At 42.0% G+C, this 27,903-nt stretch overlaps 1 protein-coding gene across 2 annotated transcripts; it reads right to left on the reverse strand.

The window, feature by feature from the left end:
* Positions 1 to 4,908: 4,908 nt before the first annotated feature.
* OPRM1 (opioid receptor mu 1) lies at positions 4,909 to 27,570 on the reverse strand (the record flags this gene model as incomplete). Of its 2 annotated transcripts, none has more annotated exons than XM_084261728.1 (4): positions 4,909 to 4,941; positions 10,997 to 11,517; positions 12,332 to 12,684; positions 27,230 to 27,570. In XM_084261728.1, the coding sequence occupies 4 exons, from the start codon at positions 27,568 to 27,570 to the stop codon at positions 4,909 to 4,911; spliced, it is 1,248 nt and encodes a 415-aa protein (XP_084117854.1). The 2 variants fall into 2 exon arrangements, with proteins under 2 accessions (XP_084117854.1, XP_084117853.1); XM_084261727.1 differs by lacking the exon at positions 4,909 to 4,941 and adding an exon at positions 5,423 to 5,461.
* Positions 27,571 to 27,903: the final 333 nt, after the last annotated feature.

Below are 27,903 nucleotides of genomic sequence, written 5' to 3' on the forward strand. Positions count from 1 at the left end.
GGGGTTTCATCTCTTCTGAAGCACCAAAATCACTGAAAGGTGGAAGGCTGGAGCAACTGTGTTGTCAGTGCTGCACTAAGTGGCATCATGGTTCAGGACATGCTTGACAGTTCAGGCCATGCTTGACAGTTCAGGCCCAGGAGTCTGACCTATTGTGACTGCCTTCTACATACAAATGTGTCTTTGGGAACTGAGTCTACTGTGTTTTCTCTCATGTTTTTCCCCATCCCTTCTTTATGCCAACATGTGGTTTACTATGTCTGGATGGTCACTTTCTGGCCAGGTGATGTCTATGAAATAAACAGACCTTGGGGATGGGGGCAGTTTTGCATAATCTTTTTTCTCTCTGGGGGCTCCTCTTGCCAGATGTCAGTAGGCTAATTCCTGTTGCCAGCTGATGTGCTCCTTGAGGACCACAATTCTTCTCCAGGCTGGGAATGGCTGAGAGATGTGTCCGCATGAGTAGCTGACCCACTTCATCTTACTTCTATTCACAGATAAATGTGGGTACAGAATGGACATAAAGTAATATTATTAATGTAGAACATTTATTTGTTTTCTTTTATATCCAAAACTTCACTGAGGCCCTGTGTGCTGTGCTATGTGATCACAGAACTGTAGAAATGTTTTTTTGCTATGGACTTAGCTTCTTTGTCTACTCCTGTTATATGTTGGCAATAAAAATATATATATTCAGACCTAGAGTAAACGTAGCAGGACAGACTGGAAGGCTGAAAAAGGTCAGGAGATAAAACTATGAAATAAAAGACGTGGTGGAACATGTGTCAATTCTTCAGTGGAGAGAAACTTAGGAGAGCTTACGTCTTGCATCCACTGCAGAGGAGAATCCTGAAGGGGTGTCTCAGAATCAAATGTTAGTCAAAAGGCTTTGAACAGATCAGTTTTTCCAATAGGATCAAATAGTGATGGCTAGGTGTTACTCACTCAAGGGTTTTAAAAGAACTTGTGTATTAAGTTGACGAGTTACTGTGTTGTATTGTGCACTTTAGAACTGAAACAGTAGATGGTAGTTGTGAACCTCATATTTTTCTTGAAAAAGAAGAGCCTGAGGAAAAGGGAACCTCTGTGATGTAATTCTGTTTTTTCAGTAAGCCAGGTACGTGGAGGAGAAGAATGGATAGACAGGTGGCAAGCATGACAGAATGAATAACTACTGACCCAGCATTTCAGAGGTCATTGGAGGAGCTGATGAGCGTGTGGAACAAACCGATAAAGCTGAATGGACTCCCCTTCTACTTTGCCCTGGTCAGGCTCCACATGGAGTATTGTATCCAGTTCTGGGCTCCCTGGTGTAAAAAAGACATGGTTGTCCTGGAGAAAGTCCAGAGAAGGGCTACAAAGATGATTAAGGGCCTGGAGCATCTCCCCTATGAGGAAAGGCTGAATGAATTGGGGCTACTCATCTTTGAGAAAAGACGACTGAGAGGGGATCCGATTAATGTTTATAAAGATCTGAAGTATGGGAAACAGAGGGAAATAGCCAGCCTCTTTTCAGTTATCTGTGTAGACAGAACAAGGGGCAATGGCCTCAAGTTAGAGCATAGGAAGTTCCACACCAATATGTGAAAGACCTTGAGGGATTGGACTCGATGATCTCTGGAGGCTCCTTCCAACTCCTACAATTCTGTGAATCTGTGAAAGTGGAAGGGAGGTTTCCAGAGAGGTCCCAGAAAGTTCCTGTCCCAGTTTGTCGTATTACATGCAAGATGGGCATTTAGCTAAGTAACAATGTTTATTAAAGTGCAGTTACTTAACATAGTCAGGGCTAGGCCTGATGTGACAAAGAGCTCATAGTATTGGGTGACTGGGGGACTGAGGGATGCTGATATGCAAAGCTGATATATACAAAATAATGTGCACATGCAGAGAAAAAAAAAATCCCAACCACTATGTACAACAGTGGGCAGTAAATCAATAGTTACTGCTCAGGCAAAATATTGTTAGGTTCATTGTGGGTAATCACTTGAAATCATCCACGTAGTGCTCAAGAGCATTCAAAATGTCAATGAACATACTAGGGAAGAAACAACTGAGGAGTTGCACAATAAAATATGTAAAATCATTGCCAGCATAGAGGAGAGAATAAAAAATAGATTATTCCTTTCATTGTCTTACTCAAATGTCACACTGAATGGCCATTAGTAACGTTTTTGGGGTTTTTTTCCAAGGTGTAAGAAATAGTTATTGCTCTCCCCACCCAAAGAACTGGGAGAACTTTTAAAATCAACCAAACAGAATATTTCAGCACAACTCAATGGTGGGACTTCTTGCTAGAAGATGTTTTAGGTAATAACCTCTGTCCATGTAGAGACCAAGGAATTTGTCCAGTTACACCATAAAGAAAAATTCACCAAAGTCTTTTAAAAAATAGGAGTACTACTGCAACAACAGAAAAAAACCATGCCTGATAACATTGTCAGTGCACAGGGCCCCACTGCAACCAAACACCTTGCATTTGAGCTAGAAAATTCTTTTGTCCTCCAAAATTGTATAGGAGCATGCAGGTCAGCAGGGATCCAGGCGGTAGCACCAGACTCTACTCAGCCTCTGGGTTTAGTGGTGCAGGCAAGCTCATTCCTGGGCATGTGCCCAGGCTGTTTAATTTAGTAGGAAAGAGCCTAGGAAGCCTCCATCTGCTAAAAGCTGGAATGTTTCCTTCCACTCACCCAGTCCTTCTGTGCCAGGGACAGGACCCAGCGCTGGCTGGCTCCTGGAGCTGAGCCCCTGCAGCGAGTTCTCAGCACAGGAGGGAGGCACACAGGTTGGATCAAAACCGAGTTCTGTCCATATGCTTTTAATTCCCCCCACCTCCCCGCCCCCTTAAAATAATGAACTATTAGGATTTTCCATTTTAAAAATAAAAGATACAACAGATTCTTTAAAGAGGTCAGGTAATGAATCACAGAAACCCCCAAGGTAGGTATTGATTGCATGGCATTTTTTAAAACTAAGCTATAAAAGTATGGTGTGACATGTCAGTGTGTATTTGAATACAGTATGTGGCAAATATACAAGAAGCACAAACATTTTTATTAAAGGTTTACAATACAGATACAGCAGTTGTGTAATAATATGCTACTTGTTGCACAGCACTACGGATGAACATTCACGTCTTCTGGAAACAAGCAAGACATTTAACTTATTTTTGCTAATGCTTCGCTAATAAAATTTGATTCCTCATATCCTTAGACCATCAAGGCTACAACAAAATTACTACTGCTAAAAATATTTACAGTCGGGTTGCTCAATTAATTATTGGACTCTAGAAAACAAAAGTATCTTTTAAAATAATAGGCTGTCTGTTGGCAAGTTAAGTTTCCTTCCATCCTAAGTATGGAGGGAATAATAGTTTCAATTCATTATGTAAATTCTGTGAAAGCTGATGAACTTCTGACTAGTCACGAAACTATGATTTTAACTTCAACTAAAATAATATTTCTGATCTATCAGTTAAGATTTTCCAAATAATCATTTGATGCATTTCAGTTTTGTGATGTTGTTGGCATGGCAGACTACTCAGAACCTGCCAGGTAGTAATGTCGTTGCATGATGTTAATCCATTTGCATTTCTGGGGTATTCTCTGTTCTTCTTGTTATCTAAACAATACTGCTGTGTAGTGCAAAACAATATATCAAATTCTTCCGAGTGCCTACCTTATGCTGCTTAAAAAGTAGATGCAAAACCCCTTAGAATGATGTTGACTCTGGTTTAAACTTTAATGATGACTATGAGGAGATCCTTCTCAACTAATACAAAATTAAATGTTAAGTCCCTATGACAGCACAGTGGAATTTTCAAGAAAAAAGGGGAAAAAAATCAAGGCACTTTTGCTATATCTATTTTCTTATTCTGCTGATATATATAGGGCTACATATTTAGCTGCACAGTGATGAAACTCAAATATTACCATAATTTACAACTTGCAAAGATTTGGCCTTCAATCTTTATTATGCAGTCCATGGCAGAAACAAACAACTTCACATTAAGAGCATATCGTTACATAGACTTAAACAACGAAAATAAGAAATACATTTTGGCTGCAGAAATAAAAACAAAAACCCCACCTTGTTCTGTAGAGTTGTGTTTTAGAATACACTTAAATTTATCAATGGACATTTCCCCCTGGTCAACTACTGATTATTTATTTACAAAGCAAGTAACAAACAATGGCTAGAAAATACCATTGCACAACAAATTATCTACATGGATATTTTTATTTTTCATACTAGAAAACAGCTAGGGTGGCATTTACTTCAGTACAGTGGTTCTTTTGTAAATCTAATCATGTTATAGCAGCTAATAAAAAATGGAGATGTAGAATGTATTACGTCAGCTAGAAAAGCAAACACATCATGGGTTTAGTTAAGAAAATATAGGTGTCTAGCAAAATGTAACCTTTTTCTTTTCTCTATTAATAAATAAATAAATAAATAGATAAAGGTCCGATGTATTAACTTCTCCAAGCACTTCACATAAGGACTGTCGATGACTTACGAATTCAAAATGTTGCTGACTGGGCAGCTGAAATTTGAGAAAACACTTGTAAAAGAGCTTGTGATAGCTCTGACAAGCTTATAGCTACATTTCTATTCACATAGGAATTTATGTTAATAAAGTATATGCTGTTTTTGGGAATCATTTGACAATCGATAACACGGAATACTTTTATTTATCCATCTCTTTTAGAAGAAGTGAGAGCTCATTGTTTTGATTTTAAAGTCCATTTTTAATGTGAGAAATAGAAGCAAAAGTTGAAGCTTGACATTTTGGTTTTTAAGTGAACACTGAAAGAAATATTTTCCCTTTGAAACTGCAGAACATGCGATCCTTCTAAGAGAAGACCTCTTGAACCATGAATGTGTTGTTCTAGATGATTTTGTGAGACTTCAGCACACAAATAACCTGCACAGGAAACACCTCTACAAATAAATTTTAAGAGTAAATTGAGTACCCAACAGTATTACAACATTTCCCATTATTTCCCACCATTAAAAGCTTATCTTCATTTTTCAAAATAAATTGCCTAGCCTTGGAATTTTTGTTTCCACCTTTTTTAACACCACTGTAACTTGTCAGGAGCACGTCATATTGCTACAGGTACCGTAGCTCTGCTTTAGACTAATGCGAGTATTCCTGGTAAACATGACCGCTATGAACACTGGAGCTTGGCAAGCCCCTGTATCTCGTGGCTCTGCTTGCTGTTAAGTTTCGTGCTTCTGTCACATGCAACGTGGAAGTGCTGCAGAAGCAATTTTTGACAGACTGGAAAAGCAGGCACTTTCCTCTGTGGTATTTTTTTTGGAGGGAAAGTGTGTCCTACACATTCCCATAGCATATTGCCCAGACACACTGTGGCACTGGTGTGCAATTGCTTTGAGACCTATGCAGCAGGAGACCCTGTCACGGCAGTGGAGTAGTTTCAGCTTCTTGAAGTTCCAACTGAAAGGAAAGAAATTGCAAATACAATGAATTGTTACTTGATTTCTTCCCGCCCACAATTCTGTGTGTGTGTGTGTGTGTGCGCATGTGTGTGCATGTGTGTGTGGGGGGGTTATAAAGAGGAATTTACTTCTAATTTGCAGCTACTGTCCTGCCATGTAAAGCTAAGCAGGTGGCCCAGGGAGCAAGGCAAGACTACGCCTTTGCCACAAAGCAAAAAAGACAGAGGAAATCATCACAGATGACTTCTGTGTCTGACTTTCAAAGACAAAGATGCATTGCTAGATCTGAAATTTGCATAGAATTAGAATATATTTCATACCAAACCAGTTGTTCTCTTTACAGAGGGGAATTCACTATGAATTTCATGAGACCATTTTCTAATCTATTAAGTACATTTTTTCCCCCCATTTATTCAAATTCACAGTTGAAGGAATGCCACAAACACAGGCAACCTTAGAAGCCATGTAATCAGCTCTGGTCTTCATAGCATATTTTATTCTTGTTTCCTTTCATGAAATACTCTGATAAATGCATTCTGTCTTCTCTGCTATGTAGAATGTTTATGATGGGCCCATGTCAGTGTAAATGAAAGAAAAGAAAGACCAGTTTTAAGGATCTATTGAATTTAGACAAAGTTATCATTGGCATTATCTTGCCAGAAATGAGCTTTATAAGAAATCAATACTTGGTAATTATTATTGAAATACAGTATTATGTGCAAAGGAAATATGTCCACTTCCTAAAAATCCACAGAAAAAACATTCTTTATGAATAGAAGTAGATGTATTCTTTATGAATAGAAGTAGCTTGGAGTTGCAGAATCTGCCCAACTTTTGTCATGTTTCTGCATAGGACTCACCAGCATTCCCTGTATTTTTTTGCAGTCTGTCATAAAACAGTGGGAAAATTAAAATATGAGAAAGTATTTTATTTTTGTATTTAATAAAAGTGAAACTAGATTTCCATTTTTCCTTGTTTCAACTTAAAAAAGGGTTTTTTTAAAAAAATACAATATCCTTTTTATTACTATATGTGACTGCCAAGTCAAGCAATAGGGGCAAAGCTTTCAGGGCTGAGCATGAATACCAGAGCTTCTGGTTACTAAACATATCTGAGGCCTCGTTTTCAACCTAAGAGGAGGATTTGCAGCTTCCATTATAGCATTTAGACATTGCAGTTGTTAAGGAAAAAGCATCAGAAGCTAAAAATACAAAAAAAAAAGTTAGGTAGGATGTTCTGAAAATGTACCTGTACATCGTATTCATAGTTGCTTGGATACATTCAGGTGAGGCTGCTACAGAAACTTAAGTGGGCCACAGTGAAACCAACTTGCTGGAGCATATAAAATTTCTCAGATTTCTGTAGTTATTAATATTCCATTTCCCCAAGTATTTATTTTTTTTCATTGTTAACAGATAGATTTATTACCATTTCCTACCAACATGGGCCGTGCAGAGGAAAGTTCAAAGTAAGCAGTTTTGCTTTGCAAGTGATTTTCCAAGGATTAAGCTGAACATGAGCCACCAGTGTGCATCTGCAGCCCAGAAGGCCAACCACATCCTGGGCTGCGTCAAAAGAAGTGTGGCCAGCAGATTGAGAGAGGTGATTCTGCCCCTCTACTCTGGTCTGGTGAGACCTCACCTGGAATACTGAGTCCAGCTTTGGAACACTCAACACAAAGACATGGACCTGTTGAGTGTGTCCAGAGGAGGGCCGTAGAAATGATCACAGGGCTGGAGTACCTCTCCTGTGAAGACAGGTGGAGATAGTTGGGCTTGTTCAGCTTGGAGAAGGGAAGGCTCTGAGGGGACCTTATAGTGGCCTTCCAGTACCTGAAAGGTGCCTATAAGAAAACTGGGGAAGAACTGTTCATGAGGGCATGTAGCACTAGGACAAGGGGTAACGGTTTTAAACTAGAAAAGGGGAGATTTAGGTTGGATATTAGGAAAAAGTTCTTCAGTATGGGGGTGGTAGATTGCAGGAACAGGTTGCCCGGAAAGGTAATGGAGGCTCTATCTCTGGAGATATTCAAGGTCAGGCTTGATGGGGCTTTGAGCAACTGGATCTAGTGATCTTCAAGTCCCTGCTTACTGCAGGGGGCTTGGACTAGATGACTTTTAAAGTTCCCTTCCAACCCAACACATTCTATGTGCCTATGATTCCATCACTCTCGTTTTAACTCTTCATGCAAATGCATTTGTAAGATTGGATATGCCTCCCTTACAATGAGGTAAGTCTTTAAGTTCACCTTGGAACATATGTAACCTGTGCATTTTACCACAGGAGGTGATGGAGTGTAACACAGGATACATCGGCCCCTACAGACCTGAAATGCCTGAGTCTTACAACTCTCAGTTTTTTCACGCCTGATTAGCCACTGTCATTTCTCCCTCAGAACTGTGTTGCTCTCCTGAGCACACACAACTTCTGCAGCACTCACACCTCAGTGTTAACGACTCGATGTTCCTCTGTTGGTCTGGAAGAAGCTGCATTTCTGGAGGAGTTTTGAACTCCCACTTTTTGTAAATGCTGATAAAGCAATAATCAAACTATTAATATAGATCTTTTTGGTAATGCCAAAGATCCATAGAGTAGGCCAAAGGGCAGTATCTTAACTTAGAACAGCATGAATGTTTACGATGTTTCCTGTTACCACTTTTGCAGTGATAGAAAACACGGTTGTTCCTTATGAGTGTGAGGCCCTAGGCTGTTGAGCAATTGAGTGCTTGCAGTTCTCATTAAATCTAGCGGGACTATTCTCACTTGGTAAGGAAGCAACTTGTAGAACACCTGCTTCTTTGAGAACGACGTGAAGTATACTGAGTGCTATACAGCCTTGTGATTACAGTTCATACCAAATGCTCTCCAAGGCCTTGTCTATACAAGAAAGAGCTTGCCAGTATACTTAGATCAATACAGATATCCTAGCTAGACTTTCTTGTGCAGAAAATGCTTACCTGTGAAAGGATGCCCTGTCAATAGAATTTACAAAAGCCCACTGTCTGAGCAAATGGTGGTTCATTTGGGGTTTTTTTCCTTTATTTTTTTCTCTTTTATCTTTACTGAGAACAAAAGCTGCATTCACCCTAGGACTTTCTCTGTTTAAGAAAAAAAGTAATAACAAAAAAAATATTAGATTTTGCACTTGCAAATACTATCCCAGAGGATCTTATTAGTGAGGATAAGTCTTACAAACCTGATCATCATTCTGATAACAGCAGACAACAGAAATGTCTCATACAGAAATGTATGCTGGAGAAAAAAAACCTCCAAGTTTAATATTGACATTTGAACACAGCTTGGTGTGAATGTATTCTATAGACTTTATGGAGAATAACAAAGCCTGCATCCAGTAGCTGGCATGCCATACTTCAGGGAGCACAGCAATGCGAAGGCTCAGGTTAGCATCCAGCAAGCACATCTGTCAGAAATAAACCAATGGCAGCAGCAGCTGCCAAAGCAAGGACTGCAGAGATTGTGGTGAGGGAAATGAAACTGGGCCCATTTATGGTCACTTCAAATTCTTTCAAACACCAGACCACGTAAAGAGGCCTATCCACACACCAGTGAGGACGTGAGCTTCCAAGTGTTGTCATCTTCTCCCCAGGCCTGGGGAAAACTGCTGGCTGGGTGCTAGGAAGTGCTACAGAAGTGGTCAAAGCTCGGTAGTCAAACAATTTCTTACAGATCTGCACATATCCTGATTTTTTTTTGTTCTGTGCATATTGGCTCTTCACTTCAGTTCTCTTCCCTCCTGCCTCACTCCCTGTGTTCTCCTCCAGCATCTTTCCCATTACTCATCTTTACATGTGCCTTATCTATTAACTAGTTCCATCACTACACCGTAAATGGAAAAAACACAACCAAGGAACCAAGAACCTGCTGTGAGACCAACTTGCTCCTTACTGCCACTATACAGCTCATTTCACTTTTGTGGTCTGTTTCTACCTCAGCTGCCTCTCTCCCTTGTTGGTGTAGGTTGAAAGAACTTTGCAGGAAGAATCTGTTCTGTGTTCGCTCAGTGCCCGGGAAACAGACTTTATTTCACTCAGCCTCAGGGCAATGCCGTATTAATATTTGCTAAGGGTAGAAGTTTAGAAGGTCCTGGAAATTATATATAGACACTAAATGGAGAAAACGTGTGCATACACACAAAGCACTGTGAACAGTTGGAATTGCACTAGATACAGATATAATCCTGTTGTTAGACACATGCACGAGATTGACTCCACTTAGGGTTACAAATGCATTATTGACAGCTGAATTTGTCTAATAAATCTTTGATACACCTAGTAAATACTCCATGTATATACATACATATATGTATGCTACTATGCTATGTTTGGCAGCTCTGCTCCACCACCAAAGTGTGCATAAGACCAAGCAGGTGCTAACTGGTTTCATAGGCAACAGTTTGGCATGTATGAATCTGATGCTGGTGAACGACAACATCAACGGCAAATGCTTAATACACCTTTTCTTTTTAGCCCTCTCCCTTTCTCCCTCCTCTTTTCTGGTGTGGTTACCATTTGTCTGTTTGGAGATGGTAATGTTCTTTTTGAGTTGGGCTTTTGTTCTTTTTAATGATTTACAGAGATGACTCATTTTTTTTTTCAGTGCATGTGATGCACTGGAGTTACTTACATGAATGTTAAGATTTGCTTTCATGTTTTGCTTGATGTTCACTGAGGGATGGGGATTGGAAATTCTCAGGACTAATCACAGGAACACAGATGTTGAACATGTAACAAAACAGCTTCATTGCACAAGCAAAGCACTAATAACCGAAATTACAAAAACCCCCAACACCTATTTCTCTTGTCATCTTTTGTGCCATAAAATCCCTACTTCTCAAAGGCTTTTTCTACATGGAAAAGGTATATTCTCAGTATACCTTAAATGTCAGAATGGCACAATACTCCTTAACTCTTAATATTTATATATAAATACTTATATATATATGTATATATCTCAAAACCCACCTTAGCATGTATAGATAATTATCTGATACATAAACTGCATGTAGACAAACTCTTGTCTACTTCTTGTGTATCTTCCAGGACAAAGAAGACCAGGTATGCCTTCTTTGTACATCAGTCAAAAGTGTAAAAGCCCAGTTTCTTCTCATTTTTATTGACTGCTGCAAGGGGAGAAGAGAGATCTATATTCTCCTACCTCTGCCCTCAGACAAAGATTAATCTCCAACCAGTTGTAAAGTGGTCACCTATTGTAAACATCCTGCAAATGAAAACATTGGTTTGTGTGCGCTTTGTATATGCATGCATGCAGGACCTGGTCATGCAAGGTACTTTTGAAAGCCCTCAGCTTCTGAGCATCAAATAGAGGAGAGAACAACTAGCACCATGCAGGACTGAGGCCTCTGTGTATGCATACACCACTTCAAAATATAACCCTGAAGGTGTTTAGACCTTTATCTAGTTACAAATCAGTATAAACTGTGACTTCAGAATACATGTCATCTCCAAGCTGGAGGCCTGGATCCAGAGATGACATCTCCACTGCTAGTCATACCTGATGGTTAGTCCTGTCCACAGTGTTGGCAGTGGAAGCATGGTCACGAGTGTTTTGTCGGACTCGGGTGGAGTTTTGCTGCTCAATGGTTGAGGAAGTGGGGATGCAGAACTCTCTGAAACACCTTTTGAAATTCTCATCTAGAAATGCATAAAGGACTGGATTAAGGCAGCTATTTGTATACCCTAGAGCAATACAAAAGTGCCAGGAGACAGTCTGGAAAGTAGTTTCTGGAATGTTGACCAGGGCTTTAATGATGACATAAATGTGGATGGGAGTCCAGCAGACAATAAATACCGCCACCACTACAAGAACCATCCTTGTGATTCTCCGCAGGTTCCTGTCCTTCTCTTTGGAGCCAGACAACATGCGAACACTCTTCAGGCGTAAAATCATCAGCCCGTAGCACACGGTAATGATGAGGACTGGCATGATGAAGGCAAAGATGAACACACAAATTTTCAGGAGGTTCTCCCAGTACCATGCAGGGTGGGAGAACGTAAGTGTGCAGTCAATAGAGCCTGGAGAAAAAAGAAAACAGCAGAGAAGAACAAGCAGGTCAGTTTTTAATTTACTTTTCTTTAAGGCTTCTTTATTAAATAGCTTAGGCAAATATATGAAGATTTACTTAGTAAACAGGTAAAATGAAGCAGTCTGTGACCTGTCATTGGCACAAACCGTGTTAGGGCACAGTGCTACAAAATGTATATGAAGTGCATGAAGGAAGACGAAGTACTGTGTTCTCTTTTGCATTTCATTGTGTGATAAAGAGTTGAATTGCCATAAATTAAACTTAGACTCATTTTCACTTGCAGCATAAACCCTGGTGATAAGAAAGATGGTTTAAGCACTGTATCTGCTGAGTTTGGGCATTTTGGGGCAATGGGGTAGAGAATATGTCACTTGGTAACTGCACACAACGGAGGGTTGTGATTTATGGTGAGATGCTCTCACTTCATGGATTGTTTTTGAGCACCAGTGATTCAGAATGTGCTCTCTACTCTGTATTGCGTCCTGCGAGACTAAGTGCAGCACATGTTATTCAGTGGGAATAACTTCTTGGGTAAAGCACAGGCTCCTGCGCTGGAGGACAGTGTATAACCATCCAGCAGCAAAAGGCAAGCAGGCACAGATGCTTTTCCAAACACTGCAGCAACTGCATGGGGCAGTGAGGCTCACATAGACCCACAGAAGTAGCTGGACCTGCCTGTCATGAAGGACAGAAAATGTCCAGTCAACTACAGCCAGGCACAAAACTGTTGAAAGGGTCCATTCACACCAACACCTAAAGTGAAACATTGAAATACCCAATTTAGGAAAGAAAGCCAGACTTACCGTGCCTGTATTTAGTAGTTGCCATGAACATTACTGGCAGGCCAATGGCAGAAGAAAGAATCCAGTTGCAGACATTGACAATTTTGGCATTTCTGGGGGTACGGAAATCAAGGGCCTTAACTGGGTGGCAAACAGCTACGTAGCGATCCACACTCATGGTGCAGAGTGTAAAAATACTGGTGAACATATTGTAGTAGTCTATGGATATAACAATCTTACACAGGATGGTACCGAATGGCCAGGTTCCCATCAAGTAATTCACACTCTGGAATGGCAGAGTACTTGTTGCTAGGGCATCTGCCAATGCAAGATTGAAAATATAGATATTGGTGGCAGTCTTCATTTTTGTGTACCTAGAAGAAAAAACAGCAAAGCATGTAAATGGCTACAACTGACAATGATAAAAAAAATTGAGTCTAGTGCACCATTTGGGAAATAATGTGCTATGTACTGTCAAAACTTCTGTGAAATAACATGCTAGGTACTGTCAAAGGTCATCTCTTCTACTTCTAACCAAAGGACCTCGCTATGGTTTTTCTAGGATGTTTGCAGTTCAGTGAGGCATATAAATAAATAAAAGAGAACAAAAAATTAATTTGTACAGAGAGAAAGGATACATCTAGAAGAAACAATGTTATAGATGCTCAAGAACTAAGCAGCTGAAAAAGTTGTAATTCTATGTATCAGACACTATATTAAATATGCAGATTTTCTGTATCTGTTGATGTTGAGTATCAGAACCATGGTCTATAGAAGCAGACAAATTATTTGTAGGTTGTGGAGTAGTGATAATGTCATTCTTTAGGGAATAAGTCCAGTGTAAGTTGGACAGATGTTCTTTCAATCAAACAAAAAGACTGATTCTATTAACAATATGCATTGATAGTATCAATAGAACCACCACCCAGGTGGTACCTGGCTGGAGCCCTGTTCCTTGAGGTAGGAACGCTTGCTTTGCTTCACAGGGCCTCTTTCAGTTGAAGGGTCTTCAATCTCCACCGCACCCACTTCATCCTAAGTCTGTTCTGCTAACAACTCAAAACACACTGAATATGCCCCACTTCAATCACAGCTGAGCAGGGAGGCTTTTCATGTTTTCATTTGTATTTGCAATGCTAAAAGCAGAGTCCAAACTCATCCTCAGTTTCATCGAATTTTTGAAGAGCCCTTCACTGTTTCAAGTTCACTGTATCAGCTGAGCAGCACCTGAGATCAACTTTTAAGAGGATGCTATACTTTTTTGGTGGTACATTGAAAGTTTCTTCTTAAGTAATGTTCCTGGCCATGCTGCCCTACTGTCCTGATAGCTGCCGAGGTTCCTGGGCATTGTGGCTTGTTCTTCTCATAAAACTTCCTTCTGTTTCCACAAAGTAACAAATACAAAGCTTGATCAAATATTTTACAATTTATAGAGTGATTTGCAACAGGAATAACCCATTTGAAAAGATCTTTCAGGCAACCTGCTGGGGAAGACAAAGTGCAAACCACAGTGTCTCATGCTTTTTTCTCTCTTTGACCTCTTCAGAACATTAGTCAGCTGCAAAAAAAAACCCACCCCCAAAACAAAAAGAAACCCAAACCATAGGGCTCTGTAGGGAACACACATTTGTAGCTTTTTTTATAGGGTCTGGAGAAACACAGAGTTCCTGCTGAATGCATGTAGATAGCTTTTAGGATGAACATTTGAAGAAGTGTGCACTGGCTTTGTTCTCTCATATATTGGTACTACACATGAAAAACAACCAACCCTAATTTCAATTGATTTTTTTTAAAAAAAAAAAAAAAAAAGATTTTCTAATAGATCCAACGTCTTTCTTTGCTGCTGTGTTGAGAAAGTATGATCTGAGTATGATACTTCCAAGTTTTAAATAAAACTTATAGTATCCTATAAACATGTCTTTGTGACGCTAACTTAGGAAGACATAGATGCTGCAAGCATCTATGCCTCTGCTGGGAATTATTAAAAAAAAAAGGGGAGATTGCAGTGTGGGAGAGGTGCACAATAACCTGCAATTCTAAAAACAGTTTGGAGGGAGGAGAAAATAGTTTCTGGGCAATTTGCTGGAGAATCTGCAGAGGAGAATGAAGACAGCAACATTTTTATATTGACTTTACTATTATCCAGAATGAAAATGTTGTACTGAGCCCTTGTTTTGCCATGTCCTCTGTTGTTTATCAAAAATGAATGTCTTCTCCGTAGGTCTCATAACAGATTCAGGACTAGCTAAGCTTGCGTCCAGAGAGATAACCTGGAGATTTGATTGTGTTATGAGCAGACATATCCAGCTTGCTCCAGCATGGTCTGCTCAGGCAGCAACAGCAGTGGAGGGAAAGTGGCTCTCAATTCTACACAGACAAAAGGCGATGAGCATCCTGCACCCTCACCCAGGCTGTCAATCCCTACTCAGCTCTGAGGTGATTGCCCTATCTTTACGGCTGGACAAGCAATAAAGCTTAGGTACGCTGCTCAAGACTGCTGCCATCACCCATCACCCATGATTCTAGCACAGTTCTGCCTGGACAGCACATCATCAGATGTTTATAATTTTTTTTTTGTTTAAAATCAGTAATTAAAGCCATTCTTATTATTTAAAGGGAATGCTTGATACAGGAAAAAAACCCAACCCAAACACCATCAACCAATATGTAAGTGACTCTCAGGTTATCATGCCAGAGGACGGGTAGGGGAAAGCTCTGAATAAATGGAATAAAGCTTCTTCACTGGGACTGGCATGGACCTTACCCCACTTAAATGATACACATTTTTCAGCTCCTGTATCTTGCTTTCATTGTCTGTTTAGGCTTAAAAGTTCTTGGACTTATTTTGTTTAATGGGCTCTATAGGCTATTAATGAGGGATTTTATTCATGTACTCTGTAATCTTTATATTTCTAATCATGCTGCTTTACAAAAGAAGAAAGGAGAGCTTTTGTGGTGACAGAAAGTATTTTCCTCCACAATTGCCTAATCAACAAAAGCCTGTTGAAATTCACAATATTCTTTTCAGTGAATTCTATGTGATTTGGGTGTTTCTCTGTACTAAAAATCTCAAGATTTTATAAAGGGCATATTTCCGAAAGGTATATTTTGTTAAACATGTATTTTTCCAAATAAGTAGATTACCGGCATCCCAGGATTAATTTTTTTTTTTTTTTGGTATGAACAAATAAATACTGAAGCCATTGATTAGAAGTAATTTTAACAGCATGAAAAACAACAGTCCTTCAAAATGGAGTTCTTCAAAGACTTGGTCTTAGCTCTTACATCTTTTGATAAGGCATTATTCTACCTATTTGAATAAGCAGCACAAACATTTCCATCATACAGACACATAGATGCGTATGTGATGTAATTGAAGTCACAGGATATCTGTATGATTTAGAATTCTGTAAATATTGTGGTTATAAATGCAAGCTTCTAACTGATGCTGTTTTTACACTTATATTCAAGGCCACTAGAGAATCTAAAAATGAACATTTGTGTAAAGAAAATGTCTTAAATGCAAGCCCATGAGAATCTGAATGCTGGTATTGAGATCACATTGAAATTTCAGCATCCAAAACACTGAGTACGTTAAATGTTGTATGGCAATGAGCAAAGGTGCAAGTGAAGACAGAAGTTGGCTTTGGGTAACATTACTTTGATTTTTACAACTCTGCAATGAAAGACTAACAGAGCAACATGATTCAAAATTCTGGTGAATATTTAGCTTGGTACTGCTCTTGATACATATTCAAATTAATTATGTTCATCATAATACTGACACCCACTAGTATGCCCTTTCTATCTCCTTGGTGCAACTTTTGTATCATAAAGTATGTGTTTATGAAGTATTTTTTGTTGGTAGCAGTAGATGATAGATGAGATTTACACTAAGACTATACTTCATGTCTGTCTAATCCTGTAGGGAAAACTCAACCTTGCCTTTATCTTCAACACAGCAAAGCTTTAAAATATACTTGAAGATTGATAATCTGAGCTGTAGAGGTCCACTCAGCTGAGATTCACTTGAAATAAGAAAAAACAATAGAGAAAAGAAAGAGAATCCTACTCACAGAGTCGCTAAGCTCCTAGAAATTCAGGGATACTGGGAGAGACTTGAAATGCTCTCTTCAGCTTGCAGCTTGCAAACTGAATAAAAGGTTCACCAAACTAACCTAGAGAGACACCCAGCTCCATTGCACAAAGCGTAACTGCATCCTGAGCAGGAGCCACGATCACCCATCTGACTTAGAGAGATGTGAGCACACTCTGCAATCATGCTCTTTCTGCCACGGCTCTGTTTCTGGTCTGTCCACTCCCGTGGCTTAGTCTCCACTACATCAACTACAAAATTTTTCAAGACCCACCTCTATTTTTTTTTTTTTTTTGCATGGCTCAAAAGTAAAGAACAAATAACAGGATGATCATGTCTTTTCTTAAAAAATCATGACATTTTTAGTTTGCATCATGCTTTTTCCAAGCATTTCATTGTTTTTCTAATGGTGACAGTGGGTACACTGCCATCTGAGTCTTGACAAGCTGGATCATTGAACTATAATGTCCTCCAGACCCTTCAGCCCTTCTGTACTAGACCAGTTTTATAATATCCTTGTATCAGGAGGCTGGTGCAAAGAAGTCAAAGAATGGGTCCACATGTAGCCCAATGAACCTAGGAACACATGCCATTACAAATTAATTTGAAAACTGCTCCTATCTGAATAGGAACAGTGAGGAAAAAAAGGAGGGACAGCCTTTTGCACTTTCAAAATGGGCAGATTGGTAATAACTGCTTTCAGCAATACAAAGGCATGCAAGCTTTTGTCCACAGAATGCCAATTTGGAGACAAAGCCTGCTTCAACTGATCTGTGTTTAAGTTCAATGCAAAATATATGAAAACCTGGCTTAATTACAGGAGATTCATTGCAGAAAGCAGTTGTTCATGAAAATGGTTTGGCTGCTGAAAGAAACAACAACTGTCAATTAAGTCTTGCACACAGACAACCTGACATAACTCTTGTTGATGCTGGAGGAGATTAGGTTAGTGTTTCAAATTCATGTTATTCTTGCATAAATAACTTGTTAAAACAAATGAAGAATCATTATGGGCATACATAATATTAGTTGAGGTCTCCCTGGGTGGGACAATTAAAACATGTGAAGTGTGCCTAGTTGAACCAGTTTAAATGAACATTTATTTCCATGGCTGTTCTGGTGCATTTTATATGTGAAACTGAGAAACAGAAGGAAATCAGTTTCCTGAGATGTCAGGTACTTTCCTTTTTCATCAAGCCCTTACAGCTTTGACAAAGATCATGTTATATTCAGGATGGTCTGGACACCTACTCCCCCACCTCCCTTCTAATATGTCTTCTGTTTGCTAATACAATTAGTATGTTTGACACTGACATGATGTCTGTCAGCTAGGCCATATGTTGGAAAGTACCTTTGAGCTCAAAGGTCTCATATAATAAGACCCAACTGATGGCCATCCTACCTCATTGTCCTTTTTCTTTCTTTGTGTGGTAGTTGTTAATAAGAGTGAAAGTCCCATATGGCATTTCAGGACAGTTGTGATGTGCGCCTTGGCAGACTATTATCTATTAAAGTTCTGAAGTCATATATATTCTGGATGAGTCTAACCTACCTGTCTGGGAGGAAATGACTTAATCAGCCTTAAGATTTAGTCTTTGAGTTTTCTATTCAGGGATACTTCAGAATGCTTATGCCGTAATTCAAGCTTAGAGTACAATCACCATAAATTTGTGTGCAACCTTTGCACATTACTACATGGTCAGGCCACCCAGATTGGAGTTGTCATGCTGTGGGTAACAATCAACTCATCCTTTTCATTTATGTTCTTCTGAAGAGATCATACGTGGGGATGTATTTTAAAAGTAATTACCCCTCGGGGAAACAACCAGCCAACAAATAACAAAAACCAAACAGCACCCTCCAGCAGGTACAACATTACAGCAGAAACTGGTCCCACTCAGAATGAAATTGTGCAGGTCGCAGGCACAGTTGCTTCCTGCTCTGATCCTGAGTTTGAAGGTAAGAGCTGAACTGGGGAAGGGAACAAGAGTTTGAGTTTACTGCCTTTAAGAAAGACATAGGCACCGATTGTTTCCTCCTGTTTGAGCCTTGTATCCCAACTCCCAGCACGGTGCCAGCTGGTACCTCTGTGGCCGGTCATAGTGATTTAATCAGAGAGCTGAAGAAACATACAAATACCAAGTGTTACTTCAGGTGTCAAGGCATGACATATAAAGGGGGTGTACTACATCTAAAATAATAAGGCCTAGTTACTTGACATACTTGGTGGAGAATGCAGCAAGGCTTCCACATACATGATGATGGCACAACCTTCCCTTCAGTCACTCACACCACCAAGGGGATCTCCATTTTCTGAAGCAGTTTGCATGCATGTGCTGACTGTGGATCTGAACATAGGGCAGATAACTGCTGGACTGCAGTTGCTTCTGCTGCTACCTCTTTTATTCCTAATACTTTATTTTCCCACTATCAAGTTCCTTTTCCACTTTATTATCCTCCATAGTGCAAATGAAATCAATCCAGAATTTCACCACAGTTTACATCCCTGGGTTATCTTGTGAGCACCTTTGACTTCCCAGCTTGTCCTTTCCTTTCATCAGGGATTGTGTCAAGGCATGTGGAGATCCACCAGCATTTGCTTACAGGACCCAGGCAGAGAAATTTGGCATACCACTTCTTGTGGAGAAACATCAGCTCAGGGCTGTTTCTTCTGTGCTCAGAACCAATTAGGGACCTCTCTCAGACCTTGGCTTTGTGAAACAGAGAGCTTAAAAAGCCTGTTAGGTAGAGTCATCTTTCTTCAGACTCCTGTGCAGGTTTTTTGAGGAATGATGTGGTACCAAGAGTGTTGGGTTGACTCACCCTGTTTTCAAGTAATTACAATACTGTGTTAGCCTTTGGGCTAAAATACACTTGTTGGTTTCTTTATGGTTTTTCCTGCTTTTCTGTTACTGAAAGGCATCATACAGAGGTCCTCTTTCTGCTACTTAGCTTGAATTAGTGAGTTTGTCCCTTCCCAAAGAGCACAAAACTAGCTTCCTCCTTTGGGAAAAATAGCTTTTTGAGGGGAGGAAGGCTGGTCCTTTCCCTTGATGTCTGCCTATGGATTAACAAGCAAGGTGATTACTTCAGACAGGACACACAAACTACACAGTAGTCATAACAGATAATTATTTTATTACTTATATTTTATTATTTTCATGCCTTCTAAAATTACGCCTGTATGCACAGTATCCCGACAGAAATCCATACAAAATAAATCTGACGCAACACTGTTTTTCCAAAAAGGGGAGGGGAACCAGCCAGGAAAGGTTTTTATAGATATATTGGTATCAACTCGCCACACAAACACTTACAATGTAGCAATGCCTTATGCCTCCTATTACCCTCATTTCTTTTTCTTTTCCCAGACAACACAAAAAGCTACTTAATGATAAAAGAAGAAATTACAGTAACATGCATGCTCCAATGCCCAAACAGTTATCTGCCGGTACACTTCCTTCCTCTCCAGCCTAGTTAAATGGGGGAAAATTATCCTCAAATTATCCCAGGTCTTAATCTGACCTGTTTACTAAACCACCTTTAGCTGAGTCTCTGTTTGCAGGGTGCTGAGGCATAGATAGGTCTCCAGTAAAGGCTGCTGGTTTTGCAGTTATTGTGTAACACATCTCTCAGAAATAATCAATGGTGCTGAAAAGGCTGGCTCCAATATACTGTCATTATCCAGCAAGTGGGTGTTTTTGCTGAAATTTTTGCTTTGCCAGGAAGACATGGAAAGGAAACTTGTCCGTGTCTTCAACTTAACTTTCTCTGCTTGGCCCTCAGGGAAGCGTGTTTGCAAATGAACCACTGACTACGTCTATAACTGCAGTGACATTATTCCAGGGGTGACAAGTTAACGGCTGTTTTCTCTGGTTTCTGGGTGCTGATTCCCTCCTCCTGATTTGTGGACTGATCCCCTCAGGTGAGGATTGTGCATGAAACATTCCCAGCTTGGCAGGGAAGCTGGCAATGAAACCTTTGGAGACAGTTGCGCAACTAGTAGAAATGAGATCCTCAAAGGTGTGATGGGGAACACCTGTGGTAATTCCCCCTTGGTTAGAGGGTATCAGAGAGGTAGCAGGGGGCTTGAGGTAACACCATAAACTGTACAAATCATGAAGTCGTGAAGAGTATACAAAGTATGGACATACAAGAGATCAGGATCTTCTAGAGAAGATATCAGGTGTGGTCTGGAAAGGAGTGGAAAAGGTGAGAAAAAAGGACTGGAGAGAGAGCAGATGTGGAGGAAGACCTTCCTGTGATGGGGGTGTGGGGAAAGCAGGTGGTGATGGAGGTGGGCATGACAGAAAGAGGGAACATGATTATGTGCTTTGAGATGACAGGATTGAAAGCACCAGGAAGCATGGATTCAGTCTCCACATGACAAGGATGTGAGTGTCTGAAACTGTGGGTCTGAGGGAGGTACTGAGACCATCACCTCACAAGAAGGACTTGTGAAACTGGCTTCTTGGAGGCAGCACATCCCAGGGCTGGAGGTTAGCACTGTGCAAGGGAAAACAGGAAAAGATACCTTAACTGCTGGTCCCTTCTCCCCCTTAAGAAAGAGACGTTGCTCAGCTGGGATTGCTCCATTCTACACAAATATTTTTTGTTTTGAACTTTTACTCCTGATCTGAGACACAAGATCTTACAACTGATAATTGAACACTTCTCAAGGAGAAGGTGGAAGAAATATGCTATTTCATGTCTTTCACAGTTACCTGACCAGCTACAGTCTGTCATCGTTAATGTTTTTTCATCATGCAAATTCAAAGGGAAGTATAATTAAAATTTAAAAGTGCTTAACATTAAACAGATGAACGAGAACGTTTCTTAACACAGCTGGACCAAGCTGTGGAACTCCTTGCTAGTGAACACAGTTAAAAGCCAACTTACAAAAGGGAGCAGGCTGTTTGAAAGATAACGCTGGCAGTCCTACTTATAACACCATAAACCCAAACTTCATAGTATAAACCAAAGAAGGCACAGGTGGTTATAAAAAGAACTTTGTTTGAGAACAGCCTAATCATGGTAATTCAGAAAATAGTTACTTTCAGATTCTATTTTTTTAGAATATAATTATAATGACTAAGGATTGAAAATGTATTTTCACTTTGGAATCATAATGGAAATAAGCAATAATTTAAAATGCCTGTTGAATGATCTCTATAACATGCATCTTAGAACACCTAAGCTTAAAAATAACCAACTTAAACACTTTAAAACCGTTTCAGAATTCTGACATTTTAGTTAAGAGAATGCTTGTTTCAAACCAGCTTTGTTTAGATGTGGTATTATTTGTGACCTTTCATTTCCAACATTCTTTTTGATTCTGATTTTTTTTGACTGCTGCATGGTAGAAATATCCACAAAAAGCTATCGAATAAAATGCCGATGCAAACTGCAGCTTAGAAAGTCCCTCTGCAGTCTACCAGACCATTAGAATGATTCTCACACAGTGATGCTCCTATTTCTTCCACTCTTTGACTAAACACCAGCTGCTGGCTATGATTGGGAAAGACACTAGTGACCTAGACTATGATTCTCAGACATTAGGGCTCATCTCATTGTGCTTGAAATTTTTGTAAATACATCCCTGTTTTATCTAGAAAGTTTAAAAAAGCTTATCGCCAGCACTCAGCAGAAGCTATGGATAATGATTTGAAATAAATGCCGTAAGTTAAAATGAAATAAAGCAGTACTTCAGGCTTATGTTAGCTAATTAGCTTATTAGTCATTAGCTTGCTAATAATTACATAATATAAACAGTGTGTGCTTACAATATTTTCTAATTTTACTGAAGCCATGAAAAGTTGATACAATGTTACTTATTTTTATAAGGAAATTAAAAAAAAATCAGGAAGTGTTTAACATTATTTTTCGTGGGAGCCATTACCGAAATGATACTGCAGGAAAAATACAGGGGCATCAGAACAGCTTTTCAAGAGCAATTGAGAGGGGATGTTTTCTGTCCAGAAGTGCCTGGGAGTAGCTGCTAGGAGAGCAGGAGGTTCTGCCTGCCTGGGGTGTGATGTCCCACAGGCAAGAGCTTGCTGGGACCAGGCACAGGGTGGCACAGGGTCTGGAGACAAGTGTGGGGCTGCAGAGCTGGCTGCTGCTCTTACTTATCCTGCAATCACCTCTGCTCCCTCAGTGAGGCAGGTGTTATCCCCAGGTTGTAGGCTAATGTATTTTGGGCCAAATTTTGACCATGGACAAGCCAATATGATTTTAAAAAAAAGATAAAAGAAAACAAGAAAGCGAATACAAAGGTATACATGCTGTTTTATCTGTCTGCTTCTGCTGGGGAGCAGCTTGCTAGTCAAACATTTACCCACAAGCAGAGGTTAGGAAACTTTTATCGCAAACAGTGCGCAAACAGGGACACCTGCCTTCCTGTAATCTGGGCTGCTGAGGGTCACCCCCTCACCGTGGTGCTCCTTTAATTCAGCTTCTGTGCTGCTCCTGCCCAACCTGACTCCCCCAGTTGTGTCCCCAGATTTTCTCTGACTCGTGCTGGTGAGCAGTAGCACTTCACAGTTGGCATGACTGGTTAAGGCTGCTGTGGCTTCAGGTAGCGGCTCTTAGCAACAGGGTGGAAACTTCTTTGCAGACAGTGGAGCAGGCAGGACACACCTTTGCACATGCAATGCCATCCCAAAGTGAAGTTCACGCAGTTGTGGACAGGAAAGAGAAGAATGAATTTTGTGCATTTCTTGGTTTCTAAGTTCCCTGATCTATGCTGCTACAAGAGATGCTGTAAGCCTTCTTTCATGCTGCACCCCAACTCTATGTCACCTTGCAGAGAAGAACCCCTGTTTTGTAGAACAAGTTGCTTTGCTTCAGACACTATCAAGCTTGGGATCATTTTCAGTTTATTTCTCCATACTTTATAACCTCTTTCCAAACCCTTCACGTTTCTCTTTCTGTGCATGTGTGAGAATATTTGGTACTCCATTCTTTCTACAATTGAGATTGCACCACAAATTTTATTCTACTTAATAAAAGTCTGAATGAGCTGAGCTGAAGTAACCAGATCTTTCAGTACTTCATAGTCTTTCCAGATTAGCCCATGTTTCAGTCACAGCTCTTTTTTTCAAAACACTATTAAGAGGCTGTTTTGAGAAAAGCTGAAAGAAATGTCTTCATTTCAGAAAGGACTTCTGTCCCCCCCCTTGTTTTTTTAAGCAGGGTAATCATTTACTCTAATGTAACAAGATATTTCCTTCCTCCTGCAAAGGTTCGTGGAGAACCTGAGGCCCCTTTGTTTATGATATTTGGCAAAATTAATAGTAAAGCAATGAAGGAATCACTCTGGACTTGAGTGACTTCAGCAGCTACCAGTGGTGTTACAGTCCTCTCAGGGTACTTGGCATTTGGAAGACTCGGTGCCTCCGAGAGCTCTTCCTCAATTCCAGACTAGCGATGCTAAAGATTTTTATCTGTGTTCCACTACAGCTTTCTAGCATATTGCCTTAATCACAGGGAGTATTGTTCTTCCCACACTCGTGTGTGACTAATATCCCACTGGCTTGATGAGAAAGCTGGAAAAGCCTATAGATTACTCCGTGTGTTAATACCACATGGTACTAATTGTACACTGTCTTGTAAACTGCAGCAGCCAAAAGTAGCATTTGCAGTTGATACAGCTGTAACAACTCTGTGTTCATATTAGTAATTTACACTTATACAAAGCTCATGAGGTAAATAGTTAATAAAAATTATCTACGGATTTTTTTCAGATTACAGGAAATTCCTGGCTGGCAGTATAACCTGACTGCACTGCTGTCAGTCAGCAGGCATGTTTTTGTACTTGACAAAGGAAACATATCAGTGTTAGTAACAGGGGGTTCAGCCTTACAAACTACAGATATAAAACGTAAATATTAATTCAAGGATGAAAGTATTCAGCTGAACAGGAACCATTTGGGAGGATGAAGAGGGTGGATGAGAATGCACAAATTATAAATTAATATGTATATAAATTGAAAATCCATGGACCTGCTTTGCATGCAGATCCTGACTTTTGAATCAATAATGACAATACATTTCTAACTCCTCGTTGGATGCGTCTGCTTTCTGACTTGTTTGCCCCAGCTGGGAAACAGGGTGGCATTGTGGACTGATAGTGACAGCTATCACTATCAGGCAAGTACTTGCACCACTCTCATTCCAAACCCATCGATCTGCTTTGGGTGGAAAAGTTGTAAGAATAATAATGTTTATAAGAATAATATGATAATTATATGTAATAATAAGAGAATAATTTAAAATCTTTCCAAAGAAGCCGAGCATGACATATTAGCATGCAGCACACTGAATATGAAGTTACTGCTGCTTTCACTGGGGATGGACTCTGAAAGGTAAGTAGGGACAGAGTTTCAAATATCTAAGCACATATGCCCCAACTCCTAGTATTTTCAATGCAAAATGGCACCAACATAATTTTAAAATCTTATTTCTAGTGGTCTCAATTTTTCTCAAAATTAATATAGACTTCAATGGTTTCTTCTTTCTGAGCAGGCATGGTGTGAAAGCTAGATAAAGAAGGGGAGTTTTATATGATGCCATATTTAATCCAGTGAAAGGTTTGCCTGTCTGGAGCTGGATCCTAGGATACATGAATGTGAGCTCATATGTTCACCATTTTGTATATGCATATTATATATGATTGGGAATGCTGTAGTCTTAGTCCTGTTTGCAACAGGAAATAAATCAGGAAGTTCCCTATTGCTGCCCAGTTATACTAAACCTATAGAGAAGCACAGAAAGGAAATGCATTTTTATGTTGCTTAAACCACAGATCCTATTCACCCATTAACATGTAAACTCTTTCTCATCCCAAACAGGTAAACAGCTGCATGGTATTATTTGGAAAGGTAATCTGTCATACCAAAAGCTGTTCTTGCACAGATCACATGGGTTTAGTCCTGCCTTCGCTATAGAATTCCTGGATGGTTTGGGAGAAGCCATTTAACTTATTTGTGTTTTCCTCTGTAAAAGAAAAAATATGTTTGCAGTCTCCTACTGCTCCTGGCTTTTGTTTTTTAAACTGTAATCTCAGTGAAACGTGCTGTCTTTAGATAGAAATCTAAATCCAAGTGCCTTGTTCAATTTGGCTTTATGGTGCAAGTGTAATTCAATTAATTAATGTAAGAAATACGAAGCTAGTATGGGTTATGCCCAGTATAAATGCATAATTCCAGGGACAACCTGTGGCGTATTTCTCCACTGACAGCTATCCCGGCTCTGTTACATCGCGCATCTGCTTTTTCTCCCAGAGGAATGCATTCAACACTGCTCAGCCTATTGCAGTCATGCCCCAGCTCAGAAGCGTTTCTGTGGCTGTATCCTCGCATAGAGAGCTTGAGTCTTGGGCTGACCAAAGCCACAGAACAGAAGAGATTCTCCCCAACTTTGTGCAGCCTCTAAAGTATAGTTAAACCCAATGGGTTTCTGAACCCGTAGCTTAAATCACTGGTGACTTGGGTCTGCATTAGGCCTACGAGGCACAGGGGCTTTGCAGTGGTACCCTGCACACATGCTGAAGGCATCATCCTCACAGTGCCTCAGCACTCTGCCTCGACCAATGTCCTCACCTGGCACTGTCACTGCTGCACCCACCGTGAAGCTGCTGGTCTGCAAGCAACGCTGGGAGCCCAGCTCTGCTCCCACCTGCAGCCCCCTGCGGCCAGGACACCCGTGTCCTACGGCTGCTATCCCGACTCCTTGGGAAACGTGGTGCTCACAGGGAGATGGGGCGCTTCACAGATCTGGGGACACTGGAAGTGCCGGGACAATCCGGGCTGGGACCCTGCCCTACACCGCAGCGCCCGTTGGGCTCTACCGGGCTCGCTCAGCTGCTGCTTAATTTGGAAACGACGAGCAGAAGCGCGCGGGCAGCCCCGTCCTGCCGCGCCCCACCGCTCCGCTCCCGTCCCGTCCCGACCCGCCCCGCCACTCCCGGGAGGTGGCACTGTTCCCCCGCGGAAGCCGCCCGCCCCGCTCCCGGGCGGGCACAGGATCGTCTCGTCTGGCTCCCGCCCGCTTTCCGCCGATTTACGGGCACGAGATTTCTCGCGCGTGACAGACACACTTGTGAGCGACCTACAGACAGCCCGGGTGGGTCTGCGGGCGAGGGAGTTGGGAAGTGCTGCAGCACAGCCGATAGCAACAATGCTCCTGGCGTTCCCATACAGGTGTATAAGCATGCGTGCATGTATACATATATAAATGTATGCGAGTAGAAACATATATGGCAGGACTTGAGACAGGGAATCTATCAGCCCGGGCAGAGAGATGCGTTTGGCTGCCATGCCATTTCCATTGCGCTTGTGCTTTTGGGAGAGTTGGGGGAAAAGACGCGCGGATATGCGCCGGGTGTCCGTGTGCAACCCTGTACCCGCACACGCTCACAGGCAGTGGCTAAAGTCTCTTTAAATCCTCCCTCCTCAGCACACAGGTGCGGGATTCGGGCCTCGTTGGCCAGAGCAGCTGGCAGAGGTGCCGCAGGACGAAAGGTCCGTAGAGCATCCCCGACACCCCAGCGCTTCCTGACGGACCGCCCAGCCCCGTCGGTCCTCATGGCCCCGCCGCAAGTTTCCCTTGCCCGACCACCCGCTCCGGCGCTTTCCTAAAAGCCTCCTTCCCTGTCCCCCGGGGGCAGGAGACCCTCCGCACCCCTCGGTGCGACCCTCTGCGCGCTACCTGCCAAAGAGGGACGGCAGCGTGCCCCGATGCCCGGCACCCCGTGGCCGGGCGTCCGCCCCGACGGCAGCGGCCGGGGGCTGCGGGGCAGGGTAGGGCGGGGCGGCACTCACCTGACGATGACATACATGACCAAGAAGTTGCCGAAGAGTCCCACGACGCAGACCACGGAGTAGAGGGCCATGATGGCGATGGCCGTGACCACGGAGGGGCCGCCGCCCGCGGGCGCGCAGGGCCCGCCGCCACCGGCGCTGCCGTTGGCTCCGCCGCAGGGCTCGGAGCGGTTCCAGCCCGCCGCCGCCGAGGCGTTGCCCCAGGCGCCCGGCGGTGCGGCCGCGCAGGGGGACGCGGCGGAGCGGCAAGCGGCGGCGGAGGCATTGGCGGCGAAGGGGACCTCTAGGGCGCCGGCGAGGAGCGGCGCGGAGCCGTTGCCCAGCAGGTAGGCGACGGCCATGGCGCGCAGCGGCGTCAGCGCTGCCACCGGCTCTCCGCGCCCGAGGGATGCCCGGCGCGGCGTGGTACGGCGCGGAGCTGGTGCGCTGCGCTGCTGTCGCCGTGCGCGGTGCCGGGAAGGCGGCGGCGCCCGCCCGCCCCGACGGCGCGCCCCACCGCTGGGTGCGGGCACATGTGTGCGGCGGGCGGGGCGGGCAGGGGAGGAGGGGCCTGCGGCGGCAGGAGTGGCAGAGGTCGGCGGGGAGGCGGGGCTTCCTCCTCCTCTCCCTCCTGGGCCGGCGGGGCACGGGCAGCCCCCTTCGTCGCGGCCGTCCCCGCGGTGAGCGGAGCCCCC

The sequence above is a fragment of the Gallinula chloropus genome (assembly GCF_964237585.1).
Source record: "Gallinula chloropus genome assembly, chromosome: 3".
Taxonomy (NCBI): Eukaryota; Metazoa; Chordata; class Aves; order Gruiformes; family Rallidae; genus Gallinula; species Gallinula chloropus.